This window comes from Aptenodytes forsteri, unplaced genomic scaffold (genome assembly GCF_000699145.1).
Source record: "Aptenodytes forsteri isolate BGI_AS27 unplaced genomic scaffold, ASM69914v1 Scaffold7, whole genome shotgun sequence".
NCBI lineage: Eukaryota > Metazoa > Chordata > Aves > Sphenisciformes > Spheniscidae > Aptenodytes > Aptenodytes forsteri.
Genome location: NW_008795919.1, coordinates 3006178 through 3019154, shown reverse-complemented (window position 1 = coordinate 3019154; position 12977 = coordinate 3006178). Strand labels below are relative to the sequence as shown.

The window sequence follows — 12977 nt, the reverse complement described above, 5'->3', positions numbered from 1 at the left end:
CAGCACCCCCGCGCCGTGCCCGCAGGCCTGTGTCAGGGGTTACCTGCTGCGGAAGCGCTTTCGGAACCTGCGGGCAGAGTACGAGGAGGTGGTGCGGGAGATCGAAGGAGACCTGAGCCGGCTGGAGTGGAGGGGACGGTTCCTGCCGCGGCCCGTGTTTGTCCCCGAGGTCCGTGCGTCAGGACGGGCGGGGGCTCCTGCGGCCCCGTCTGAGAGGGGGGGAGCACGGGGGCACGGCGGGTGGTGTGGCCTGGGCAGACGATACTTTTGCAGCGTAGTCCCAGGAACCTGTAATCCTGCCAAACTAGAAACGATAATTACGTAGCCGAGGCCTGTAAGACTCTCCCTGACCTGTGCCCCTCAGTCCCCGACTGAGGGTTTCTTCTTCCGGGTGAAGCTCAGCCTCAAGTCAAACGCCCAACCTGCGCAGGTGACTCCTGCGGGTCTTGTCCCCGGGCACCCACCTCAGCCGGTCGGACCCGCTCCTGCAGCGGCTGAGCGCCGCTCTCTCATGTTTTTACCACTTCTGGAAGGAAAAGCCTTTAAAAAGTTGGCCGTGGTTCAAACCAGAGCACGTCGGTGTCGTGGCGGGAGTGCTGCTAACGGCAGATCTCTGGCTGGGACGGAGCCTCTGGCCCGCAGCAGAGCCACCTTTCAGATCTTTATATTTCCTTTTCCTTATATTTCCATCTCTCACACGTTGCCCCTTTAGAAGCCAACACAGGGGAAGCGTTCAGGTCCGCGGCAGGCTGTACTGAGTGACGAGGCCAGCGCAGAAAAACCGCAGGAGGAGCTGGACGCCTCTGAACCAGAACGGGACTGGGGCTGCAGCGGTGTGAAACCTACAGCCCAGCCGCAGAGCGAGAAAGAACTGAGCTCCACGGGTGAAGGCGACGTAGCGAGCCCCCCAAATCTCGGGGCTGATGCCGATAAATGCACTGGAGAGGGGTGCAGCGCCCCAGCAGAGAGCAAGGATTGGCAGAACGACAGCAGCGGATCCTCTGTGTGGGACGGCGCTATCCTCGAGGCAGAGTCCCTCGAAGCCTGCCTGGGTAAGAGACGGGAGCCGGCGCACAGCCTGCGCTCTCCTGCGTGGTCTGAAGGACCTGGTGGTGAGTGCGGGGGGCCCAGTAGGTCCTTGGAGAACCAAAGCCTTGAGAATATCCTGGAGAGTGTAGAACAACTCAGTGCAGGAGGGACAGTAGGTGCAGTCTGAATCTTTGTTCTAATAATAGGTTATTCTTCCGTTTCTTTGTAGAAATTCCACTTGAGGACATAAAGGAGCTTCCTCGAACTCGGTCCGGTCTCCAGTCCTACAGAAATCACTTGATCATGGAGTTGCTGTGGTTGCAACAAGCTATTGTCAGCCGTAAAAACGTAAGGGCCTGACCCTGGCCTCTTCCAAAACGGTGGGTCAGAGCAGTGCCTGTCCGCAGCCAGAGCGGTGCCGTCTGTGGTGGGACTGGGGTCAACCGGTGATGGTTCAGTTACCCAGGGATTGGACTGGATGATGGCAGTGCCCTTTTTCTTCCTTCTCTGGGGGTGGGGGGAAGGAACGATGAAGGAAACCAGGAGCTGTTTAGATCTGGTTGCAAGCTTTGCTCCTGGCCTGCTACAAGGACATCGCTGCTTTGGTAACTGTCCTGCCTGTAGGATGCAGCGGTCTGTACCTAGGTGCGGGCTAGCTCAGCGAGCTGCTATTTGCACTGCTTGAAAGGTGAGGCTCGTGCATCTTCTGGCCAAGTGCGATGATTTTGCTGGCTAATCTGCAAGGGTGGGTGCTTTCCTACTTGGAGGTGTCTGGGATTTAATCGTTAATGCTTGGTTTTCTTTCTCTTGCAGTACTTGATGCTGAAACAGAGGCTGGGGAGTCCTGACCCGTAGGATGGCATTCCCGAGCACGTGGGGCACTTGTATCGGTGTGGAGAAGCAGTGGAGCTGCAGCACCGCAGTCGTGACATGACCTCACGGACAGCAGCAGCTTAGGGGAACTCCAGCTCTGTGGGTTGATGTTTTCCGCTTCGGATGAATGTGGCAAGAAAGCCTTTTGTTTCTTTCAAACGTGAATATTTGGTCAAAGCAGGGATTAAACGTCACTGTGAAGCCAGGGGGGTTGCTGTGTGTCCTGGAGGGAGTGCCAGTGAGGCCTCCTTCCACAAGAACCCTGTTTCTGTTGCCTGAGCTGGACGGTCCTAGGGGAAAATCGAGGCTGGGAAGACTGTCACGTAGAGAAGGCGCTTTCTGACCAGCTGATTGCTTGTGGTGGAACTAAAATGCCTGAAGGCAGCAGGTGCTTTGAACCTGCAGGAACAAGCTCTTCTCCGCTGAACTGTGCGTGAGCCGTATCGGTATCTGAGCTGTGTATTTGGGATGGCTCTGCACATCACAGCCCTGCAGTATCTGGGATCCCCAAGCGCTCGCGGTAGGCTTTGGGGAACACTTAGTTGAAGTACTAAGTTAGGAGGGGAGTTTCCTAACTTTCCTGTGCGGTTGGTAGGGAGCGATGGCACATCAAACCTGACCTTCAGGAGATGAGGCTTGGTTCCCGATTTGCACGTCTCTGGCCGTGGTAACGTCTCTCTGGGTGGCAGAGTCACCTGGACTGGTGCTTGAGGGAGCAAGTAAGGACTTACGGGGTTTGGTGCTTTGTCTATATGCTGCTCTAGTTCAGGGGCATTCAAGGTCCCTCAGAAAGGGACTTTCCACGTGGTGCTGTGGTTCCCTACTGTGACCCCCAAGTCTTCTGTGCAAACACTCTGCGTTCCTGCTGACTGAACGGTCGCTCTTGCCGTATGGCAGATGTATCTTTCTGTTCCTGATGGTGCTGACTTGTTTGTGAATAAAAAGCTTTCCTGAAGCTCGACTCTGAATCTGTCTGTTCCTGTCTGGCTTGCCTTCCTCTCCTGGGCAGAGCCAAGTGCGTCCACGACCTGTTTCGACCCATGGCAACCTGTTCCGTGCAAAGGGTGGTGCGTCCGCGGGGATGTGGACGTTTGTCCGATACACACAGGACAGAAACCCATTGCACGTCTCACGTGGGTAGCAAGCGATGGCAAGGGGGTGACAGCTTCTGGATAGCGCTGCTCTGGAGGGGATGTGAGCTGCTGCCATAAAGATACTGGCACTTACTGTACCTCCAGGCTTGTTGACCTGAGCCTGGTGGCCACAGTGGCTGGTGAGGGAGCTCGCAGTACTTGGCGTTTGAGGATTAAAGAGCTGTGTGGTTCCTGGTTCTCAAGCAGAAAGGCGCTCTGCAGGTTGTTTGATGTGGCCTCCAGACAGGCCCACAACTTCCTCCTGCTGGGCCTGCATCCATGGAGACAGCCAGTCGCGCCAGACTGCACTGGGAAGGGACGGCAGAGCGCGAGAGCGGCTGGTCGGAAGGGTTTGGGCTCAGCGGGAGGCTGGCCGGGGCTCTCCTCCGTGCCCCACATCGGTCTGTTTGCCTCTGTGGTCAGCGGGGCTTGCTTGACCCACAGGGGATGAGCTCCCGTGGCTTAGCTCTGGCACCGCCAGCCAAGAACGTGGTGGTGTATCGCAACGGTGACCCCTTCTTCCCCGGGAGGAAGGTTGTAGTGAACCAGCGGCGGTTTCTGACCTTTGAGGCATTTCTGAATGAGGTGACCAAGAGCGTTCATGCGCCCTTGGCTGTGAGGAACCTCTACACACCCAGGCATGGCCACCGCGTCGCTGAGCTGGGGGACCTGCAGGACGGGTGCCACTATGTGGCTGCGGGCTTTGAAAAGTTCAAAAAGCTCAAGTGAGTAGACGGACCTTTGGTCTCCGGGTTAGGTAAGCAGCTTTAGATCACCTCTGGGGGGAATGGATTGGGGTGTGAATGGAAAAAAAGAGGTAAGAGGGGTACAGACCCAACGAAAACCAGAGACCGGTTAGTTTCTTTTCCTACTGGAAACTACTGGACGTATTCCAGATCACTTGGAAAATGCAAATGTTCCTGATAAGGTCACTTGACTCTCGGAAGAAAACGTGTCGGGGAGGCACGCGTTCTCTGGCAGGATGTTGTGATCGGTGCTGCTCTGCCTCCCGTGCACCTTGTTTTGTGGCGTGTGGGAGGTTCTGCTGCCCGCTTCCTCGGCAGAGCTGGCAGCCACGCTGTCTCCACTGACAAATACTTTTGCTTTGGTTTGATGGAGTTTTTTTGTTTTCTAATCCTCGAATTAGAGCTGTTTTGGTTCCTCCTGAAATACAGAGGGCTAAAGATGTTCACGGCATCACTTGACTCTTGGGGGGTGTGGGGTGTGTGTGTGTGTTGTGCGTGTCAGGTGAATTGGGCTCCCTGGGTGTGTATTACATTTTGTTGAGGAGGTAGTCCAGGCTGCAATAATATTGGTCAGCCCTCGGAGCCTTGATCAGTGATTAACACAAAGGAATAAAACGTTCCGGGCGTCTTCAGCATGGGGATCTGAAATGGTCTGTATTTGGCTGGGAGTTTCTTAAATGTAGCAGACTTTAACGTAGGCTGAAGTTCTGGGAGACCATGAGGCGAGGCACCTGGAGAATCGTTCCAGAAGTGACCCAAGTAGGCGACCCACGCATCTGGTGACGATGCTCCAAGGCAGAGCAGTCGGTCATTTTCTCACCGCTCTTTAGTCAGCCACGGCCTAGTTGGTACGTGGCGACGTTGTCTTCTTGTTCTCACAGCTATTTAAATCACGGAAGGAAGGAGCTCCGTGGGACAAGGAACAGCGAGGATCTGCAGGTGAGTCCCTGAGCTGAGTGGGTGCAGGCGGGAGCACAGAATGAGCGGGGAGGTGTGAGAGACATTGAGGCTGGCACTGATGAAACTGAAGTTGAGATTTAAGGCTGCGAGGTGCCCAGGGGAGATCAGGAAAAAGTGCCACAGGAATCAGTAGGACGCGTGAGACAGCGCAGGGGCTGCTGCTGCGTACCTTCGTCCCCCTTAAGGGTGCAGGGGAAGGATCTGTGCTCAGAGGTTTGCTGGCAGTTCTGGAATGGGCTCAGCTATGTGAAGAGCCTCTCCAGCCTTGGTGTTGCTGACAACAAACCCCACCTAGCAGCAGCAAGCGTGAAGGCAGGGCAGGTAGTGTCGCAGGGCAGGCAGCTCCTGATGGAGAACAGGGAACGGCCCTGGGAGGCTCGGTGCCAGGGCTGTCACTGTTCTTGTGCACTGAACTCGGTCTCTAGTTCCGCACTGTAGCTCCCTGGAAGTCGAACGTCTTGGTGCGATGGCAGAAGCACGCCCACCTGCCCTGCACGATACAGTAAGTGCCTCGGTGTTTTCTCCTCGGAGGGTCTCTGGGAATGTTTTCGGAGGCTGGAAGAGGGAATTTCTCTGTGAGATCCTGGGAATGCTGTCCCACAGGGACAATTCCCGGCTTCTACCAGAAGTAAATATTGCCCAGGCACCAGTGGCTGGCTTTTTTTTCCCCATCTTCCACAGCTGCAGGAATACTGGCTCATCGCATGCCCTGGGTTGTTTTTACTGCAGTGTTTTCCGGAATGGGGATTTGCTGAGCCCTCCTTTCCCGCTGCCGCTCTCCAAGAGCACTCCACTGCAGTGGGACGCGCTCCTGGCCACGCTGACAGAGAAAGCCAACCTGCGCAGTGGAGCTGTTAACAAGTGGGTATCCAGATAAGGCACGGCTCCTCTTTCCTTATGTGCAGAACATAAGCAGCTCTGATTAGCACAGAGGACTGGGAGTTCAGACAGCCACTTCTGGTCTGCTTTTGCAATCTCATTTGCTTTTCAGGTTTTCCCGTCTTCAAATCAGGGATAACCCCAATGTCTCGGGTGCTTTGTGAGGAGGGCTGATGTTGCTGGTGGTCTGGTGAAAAAGCAATAAGCAAACAGTAAAGCATGGCATAAAAAGGGGTTCGTGTCTAGAGAGAGGGGCTTTTATCCAACAAATACAGCCTACCTTCTCATACATCTATTTACTGACACCCAAGGAGAAAGCTGAGATCTACTGCATCTCACTGATCACTGGGTGTAATATTTCGGCATACTTCCTTGATCGATCCTCTCCGACTTGTCTCGGTCCTGTTTACCACTTTGCACACGTTTGCTTCCATGCTGAGGGGTTGTTCAGAGTCTTGTGACGGCTCTAAAGCCTTCGCTGCCTCTTCCTCCAGGCTCTGCAGGCTGGACGGAACCCAGGTGTCTGGTGGGGAGGAGCTGGTGAACGGCGATTACTATGTGGCAGTGGGAAATGAGGAGTACAAAAAACTGCCTTACTTTGAGCTGCTGGTGCCCCAGGATTCTGCGCGCAGGACGCTGTGGTACGTAGACTGTTGCCGAGTGGTTTGAAGAATCCCTGCCATGGTGGTCTTCAGCTAAAGCCATCCTTTTTGTAGCCCTCCTGTTCAATGCCGTCTGCTTCAAGGCTTGAGTTTTGCTTCATGTGTTGGAAGTTTAGGAAGAAAGAATGTGTTTTCAAAGCTTTCGGTGTAAGGGTTAGCCCCTGAAATCCAGAGTTCAGCGCCGCAGAAAGCAAGCGGTTTGGTTGTTTCTCAGTTAAGTGTTCATCAAGCTCTGAGGCACATCAGGCTGGGCACTTTCACAGACCTGTGGTGGGCAGTGTGATACAACAGGAATGTGTGCCGCTGTGGAGCGTGCTCTACCCGCGCTGAGAAAAAACACCTCCAGGGGCCCTCTCTTGTGGGAAAAGGGGAGGTCGTGCGCTCCTACAGCTGACCTCTGCCTGATGCTGAGAATCTGCTTCTTCTTTGTTACAGGAACCGCTCAAATAGCAGGCGCAAAAAATACCGCAGAAGGGTAGGTGGCTCAGCTGGCGTGGGACTGTTTGTGCTACGATCACAGTTGCTTCTGTGCAGGCATCCCTCCATAAGCAGTGGATGTGTATGTGCAGGCATCCCTCCATAAGCAGTGGATCTCCAGCAATCTCCATTCCCAATTGCCATGGCTACAGCACCCTTGCTTGGCACCATTCCCAAAGGAGAGGAGCTAGAGACAGCGATGTGGCCAGATCACACTCGAATTAGATCTCACTGCCTGAAGAAAAACTCCCGAAGGTGGCCTCGCTTACCTCTTCTTTTTGGCCGATGGGCAGGGAGAATTCATTCTGGAGCTAGGGTATCTTTCCTGCTCACTGTGTGGGTAAAATGCCCAACAGAGACTACAGATACAGCAGCTGGGCTGTCCTAGGTTGTCCATTGGAATGTGCATCTGTGCGATCTGTGCTATTTGCTTTTAAAATTTCCTTTTTTTTTGTTTGTTTTCAGTTTGGTGAACTCTGTGCCACCTCCCAGGACAGAGCTGGTGACTCTGCTCTTGCCGAACCACCTCGGCAGGTAGTAGCGACTGCAAAAAGTGTTTTATGTGTTCCCTGTATCTGTTTCACTTGTAGCATCAACTTAAAACCCCAGTCAGAGAATGCAGTGTTACAGCTTTGCACCAGTCAGGATCAAGGGTCACAGGGGAAAGTTGCAGTGTTTAGGGGATTGCCCTGCAAAACTTCTCTTGTTTTATAAACTGTTTTATAAAGTTTATAAAGACGGCCTATCAGAAGTGTGTGATGAATACTTTCAGCTGGACGGTCACAGTGTGCAGACCACAGGAGCTGCACAGAAAGACAAGGTCCCAGCTGCTTTTCCACAACTGCGAAGGCAAGCCAGGAAATCTCACCTCAACGAGGAAGAGTCCGTTTTCCATGCTAAACCTGTCCGTGCAGGACGGAACAGGAGCAGCAACAGGAATGTGCAGCACTGGCCTGATCAAGGTAAGGGACACTGCTGTAAGCGTAGGGGAAGACTGGCTTTACTTTGATGCTAAAGGACAAAATACCTGCAGATGCACTGAAAGAAAGCAGTGATGCATCCAAAAACTTCTGTATTTCTGCTTCTTTCCTCTCCTCACCTGGGCACATACGAGGACCTTTCTGTGGCCTCAGCAAGGCCAGGCCACGGCTATCTGCAATACCCATTGAACAGCTTTTTTTCTTTTCTTCTCCTCGCAGAAGAAAGTGCCTATAAAACCATCGATCCTAGGAAGGAGATGCGAGGTGCCCAGGAAGTAAAAGAGGACGAACACACGAGGGTGGACGTACCCATTGATCAGGTCTGAGAAATTATTTTCTGCCCCGTTAGGAGTCTCACTGCTGCAGGGAAGTACTCATGGTCCCGCTGGAATCTATCGGTGCTGCAGGTTCTGCACAGCAGGGAGGCCAACTCCAAGAGACAGCCCTTCAGGGACAGCCCCTGAGAACACATCAATCAACCGTTTATAGCAATTGCTTGGGGAAGTCCTTCGGTTTTCTCACTTGCTTTAAGTCCTATTCGTTAGGCTTACAAAGCACTGTGCTTCTCTCTACAATGTGTGAAGATGAAAGTAACCACCAGGGGGAACTTCAGAAACCAGAGGACAGCGCGTAACTGCAGGGCTTTGCATTTTTAGAAAGCCGAGAGATTGTCATCTGGGTAATGAACGTTTCCCTTCTGGAATGTGAGTTACAGCTTCCCACTGCAGCAAGGATATCAAAGGCTTTCCTGGATTTTTTTTTTTTTTGGGTGTACTGCTTCTATCTTTACTCCTGTTCCAGAGAGTTGCAGAAGAACTTATACCAAAAGCCAAAACGATACACCACAGCAAGGTATTTATCCCACTTAATGGTTCTGTGAAGTGTGGAAGATCCTTCCTGGCTGTGTTCAGATTCCTTACACTAAAAATCAGGACACCCAAATATAACTTGTTAAACAGAACTTGCCTGTGGCCAGGTGAAGCTTAGAAGCTGGCACAGCATGTAGTTCCTAAAGTGACCGAACACGTTTATTAGATAGTAACAAGTTTAAATCTTTTTTTTTTTAATGGAAAAAAAGTAGTTGTTCTTAAAACAAAAACCTGTGTGTTAAAAATGTCTGCAAGATGCTTATTGTTCATGGGTTATTCGTGTTTTAAACTTTTCATAAGGACATTTAGAATTGGTGTAATGGGATGAATGTGTTATACTGTAGGTGATTCACAGTTCTGCCCAGGTAGTCTCTTTGGATTAATTAGAACTTCAAAGGAAAACAACTCCTTTGAACTTAAATTAGAGAAAGCCCTAGTAAAGAATTAGCTAATGGTTCCTGACTTCTTGGCCCAATGGGGAGCCTGATGTCCTGTGTTTGCTTTAGAGGCTGGGCCGGCATTTCTCAACGGGGTGGGCGCTCCGATGCCGCCGAGTGCGGGCTCCCCCCCCCCCCCCAGATCACACTGCTATACAGTCGTCATTATTTGAGTGTCACAGCTCCCCTCTGCAGTGGGAGAGAATCATTAGGCATTAAATAAACTACCTTTTGAATTTAATGCAGAGACCCAAGTTTGCGTACCAAAGCTGTGGTAAGACTGGAAACGGAATCCAGGAATTTAGTCCCAGAATCTTTCTGTAATAGCCAAGTGCTACATTAATAACTGTATTTCTTTCTCACTGCAAAAAGGCATGGACTACAGAGAAATCACAAAAGACTGTGGCAAGGAAAAGGGATGCCAGTGACTCTGAGGATGAAAAGTACTGAACCACGTTTCCCTTGGCAGCAAAGAGCTCTGAAGAGTTCACAAAGGGACCGTGACGGGAGAGGGACAGTTAGGTACACGGCTATCTGCACAGCTACAGATAACAAAAGCACGTGAATCCTAGACCTCTGTAACACCACAGGCTGGCCAAGCTTTTTGATGAATTAACAAACTCTTCTAAATTCAAGCACCCCCATCATCTGGGCTCAAGAAGCAGAGTACCAGGGAACAATGAATCAGATGCACAATTTTGTTAAATAATGAAATCCTCCTTTCCTCATCTCTGTGGTGTGACGGTGTGGCAGAGGAGATGGCTGCTTTTCTCAACTCTGACTAAACTGGTTTGCGTCTGAACTCGGGAAGGAAGAATTACCAAATAGAATACATGCCTTTATAACAAAATGCCTGCCAGGAAGTTTGTTCTATGTCAGATACTTCTTATAAAGAGATTTCATCGCATCATCGTCCCTCTGATTTGGAACGCTTGGATGAAGTTTGCAGCAGTCAAACCTGTTCCCAAAAATATACACATCTTGTTTCTGTTAACTTGTTTTAGGAGCATCTGCCTGATTTAGGAAAAGTCATAGTAATGAACAGCTCTTGTATTAACCCTCTCTGTGCAAGGCTTTCCGTATTTCCCTCCCCAGTGTTCCTCAGTAATTATAAGGGTAACCAAGATTTTTTTCTTCTGTGATCTACCTGGTATTTTGGACTGATAATTTCACTGAAAAGAAAAACACCCTTCCTTCCCTAGGGACAAACTGCACTGTCGTTATTTAACAGATGAGAGGCACTCTACAGGACTCCGGTGGAGGAAAGCGATGCGATAACCTCAGTGTAAAGGGCTGTGCAGCGTGACCTGGCACGTTGCAGCTGAGCGCAGTGGAGGAAGCCCCTTTCACGTGCTTGGCCAGGAAAGGGAGCGTTCCTAAATAGATTCCTTCTACAGAAAAAAACAGTTGGTCCCAGAAGCTCCCGTTGAATGATTTATTAACCCTTTATTATCCCTCCAGTGCCGAACAAGACAATTCAATCATCCTTGCCTTGAAACACCCACAGACAAAAAATTCCTTAACTCAAGACATTAAATAGGATGTCCCTGCAACATGCCTTGTTCCACCCTGGTGCTCAGGGAATACAGTCCACGTTTTCACGTTTCTTGACATCCGTGTATCAAAATACAGCTTCCTAGGTCCAACTGAGCCAAACGGTGTGCTGCGGAGCCAGAAGCCCCCCCTTCAGCCACGGGGGTTACCTTTGAACAGGTTCCCTTCCTCTGCTTCTCACTGCGTCTCGTTCACGAGCCAGCAACACAGAGCGCGACTCCTAGGACGGTGAGCAGCATTCCTGCCGCAGCCCCTACAGAAATGAACAATAATATACTGGGAACGTAGGTAATTCAACACCAGTCAGCCAGACCTTCTCATTGCTAAACAGATGCTGCTCAGACGTCATGGTAAATAGGACAGCGTAAATGTCTGGATAGATATGACCTGGAGCAGGCGAGTTCTGAAGGGCTCTGGATGTGTGGACTGCCCGTGTACGTTGGGCAAAGCATGTTTCTAAGAAAATGCGGCTGATGCCGTATGGCTGGCTAGCGAGAACCAGGCTTAAACAACAAAAAAACCACTTTAGTGTATTCCCACAGCTATTGTGCCAGGTCCTGGTGTTTTTACGCTTTCAAGTTTCCTGCCGTTTTCTGACTTTCTGAGCAGAGTAACGTTATCGTAGGACGTAAGGGAAGGAAAGAAGGATGGGCGCTGACATTTAGGGGCTTATGGGGCATTCCTTTTCCACAGCGGGCATATTATTTAGTGCTTCTCTTACGATTAAATATCTAGTTAGGTAAAGGCTCAGGCCTGTAAACTCTGTTAGCTTAGATAGCCAGTTCTATCTTCAAATTTACTAGCCCTGCCCGCTTACAAGTCTGTTTCACTTCCTTTTCAGCTTCTGTAGCAAGAGCTACTACTCAACTAGCGTGGGTATTTGCTGTTTTGCAGGAGACCAGAGGGTAGCCCACGCTATTAAGTCAGCAAACAGGTGCAGGAGGCAACGTGAGGAAATGTTTTAAGCGTAACTTACTTTTACCACCGATGTCCTCTCCCAGAATCCTCCCAGTCCCCAGCGTGACTATCAAAGCCAGGGAGTTACAGAGCGGTACTGCCAGGGACAGATCTGAAATTGAACAGTTTTAACACAAACAGTTTAAAATGGATAATCTTGTACAAATCGTTAAGACACTTGTTTTATTCGTGATTATTACAAGACAGCTGCTTGATGTCTAGCTGAGGCACCAGAGTAATCAATAGCACTGATCCTCCCAAAATCCCAATCAACCCACTCCACGAACGCAACGAGAACTAACCTGCGGATGCCAAGGTGAGGTAGAAGAGGAGAGACCCACCTTGATTGAGCAGAAACGGCACCATGTACTGCAGGAAGAACACAAGCCTGTCAGTTGTCGCTTGCAAACCCACCGTGCACCCCTCCCCGGTGAGTGGGCAGCGAAGGAGCCCAGACCCGCTCACCCTGCGCCCTGTTTGGCAGCGGAAATGCAGCACATGATTCCGCTGCCAGTCACGAGCTGCTCAACGTCTCGGTTCCCCAATCTGCAGAAGGCAGACCGTGCTTATTTCATGCAATACGAGGGTTAATGACCCGCTGCCTACAAAAGCGGTCTCAATTCTGCATGGGAAGAGCAGTGCTGTAGGCAAGTAAATGAAATATTACAGAGGATAAATAATTCTGATGATAGATGGAATATTTAAGTTTAAATAAAAGCATCGAGTCCAGAAGTAAACAGGCAGGAATGATCCCAAAGGCAGTTTGACACCCGGCTACCTCCCTGGCCCGGACCAGGTCGCACCTTGTAGTTGAGGCCCAGGAAGCGGATCTCGGCCAGCAGCTGCTGCAGGCGGCCCTGGCACCGCACCTCCTCCAGCCCCGCCGCGCCTGTCCGCAGGAACGGCCCGGTGCTGCCCCACAGCACGGCCACCAGCACCAGCACCGCTGCCTCTCCTGCAGCACAGCCTCAGCTCAGCGGCCTGATGGACCCAGGGGAACGCCGGCCCTGTCTGCCATCGCCACCCTCAGAGGGCCTGCACTGGCTCAACCCGTCCTCATCTTCCCACAGAGGGCCTGGCCTGACCTGCTGCCATCCCCCGTCAGGGACAGCCTTCACCAGCCCAGCTCACTGCCGTCTCCCATCATGAAGGACCCCACTCCAGGCCTGCCGACGTATCCCTCTCAGGGGAAAAACCCTGCAGCAAGCCCAGCCTACTGCCACAGCCCCCTCAGGGAAGGCCCCTCACAGGGCCCGGCCTCCGGCCGCGCTCCCTCGAGGAAAGCACCACAGCCAGCCGAGCCCGTGGCCGCATTCCCCGCACAGGGAAGGCCCCACCGCAGGCCCAGCCCGTGGCCGTGTTCTCCCTTCAGGGAAGGCCTCGCAGCAGACCAAACCCAAGGCCGCATCCCCCCCCCCCCC

General features: G+C 51.9%; 3 protein-coding genes across 3 annotated transcripts in view; 2 read left to right on the top strand and 1 right to left on the bottom strand.

Moving 5' to 3' along the window:
- The window catches only part of IQCC (IQ motif containing C), a 5910-nt gene extending 3053 nt beyond the window's left edge, over window positions 1–2857 (top strand). The window contains exons 2-5 of the mRNA XM_009284841.1: window positions 4–169; window positions 713–1052; window positions 1259–1377; window positions 1843–2857. Of these exons, the coding sequence (XP_009283116.1) occupies window positions 4–169; window positions 713–1052; window positions 1259–1377; window positions 1843–1884 (667 nt within the window). The 3' untranslated portion in view covers window positions 1885–2857. The remainder of the gene's footprint in view (window positions 1–3; window positions 170–712; window positions 1053–1258; window positions 1378–1842) is intronic.
- Window positions 2858–3482: 625 nt separating this feature from the next.
- Window positions 3483–10541, top strand: DCDC2B (doublecortin domain containing 2B). The gene is made up of 7 exons (XM_019473527.1): window positions 3483–3760; window positions 4663–4720; window positions 5167–5243; window positions 5471–5602; window positions 6115–6261; window positions 9418–9488; window positions 10507–10541. The coding sequence occupies exons 1-7, from the start codon at window positions 3483–3485 to the stop codon at window positions 10539–10541; spliced, it is 798 nt and encodes a 265-aa protein (XP_019329072.1).
- TMEM234 (transmembrane protein 234) lies at window positions 10471–12651 on the bottom strand. The gene is made up of 5 exons (XM_009284838.2): window positions 12642–12651; window positions 12360–12511; window positions 11859–11925; window positions 11576–11668; window positions 10471–10852 (listed from the first exon to the last, which is right to left on the bottom strand). Exons 1-5 carry the CDS (start codon window positions 12649–12651, stop codon window positions 10791–10793), a joined length of 384 nt encoding a protein of 127 aa, XP_009283113.1. The 3' UTR covers window positions 10471–10790.
- Window positions 12652–12977: the final 326 nt, after the last annotated feature.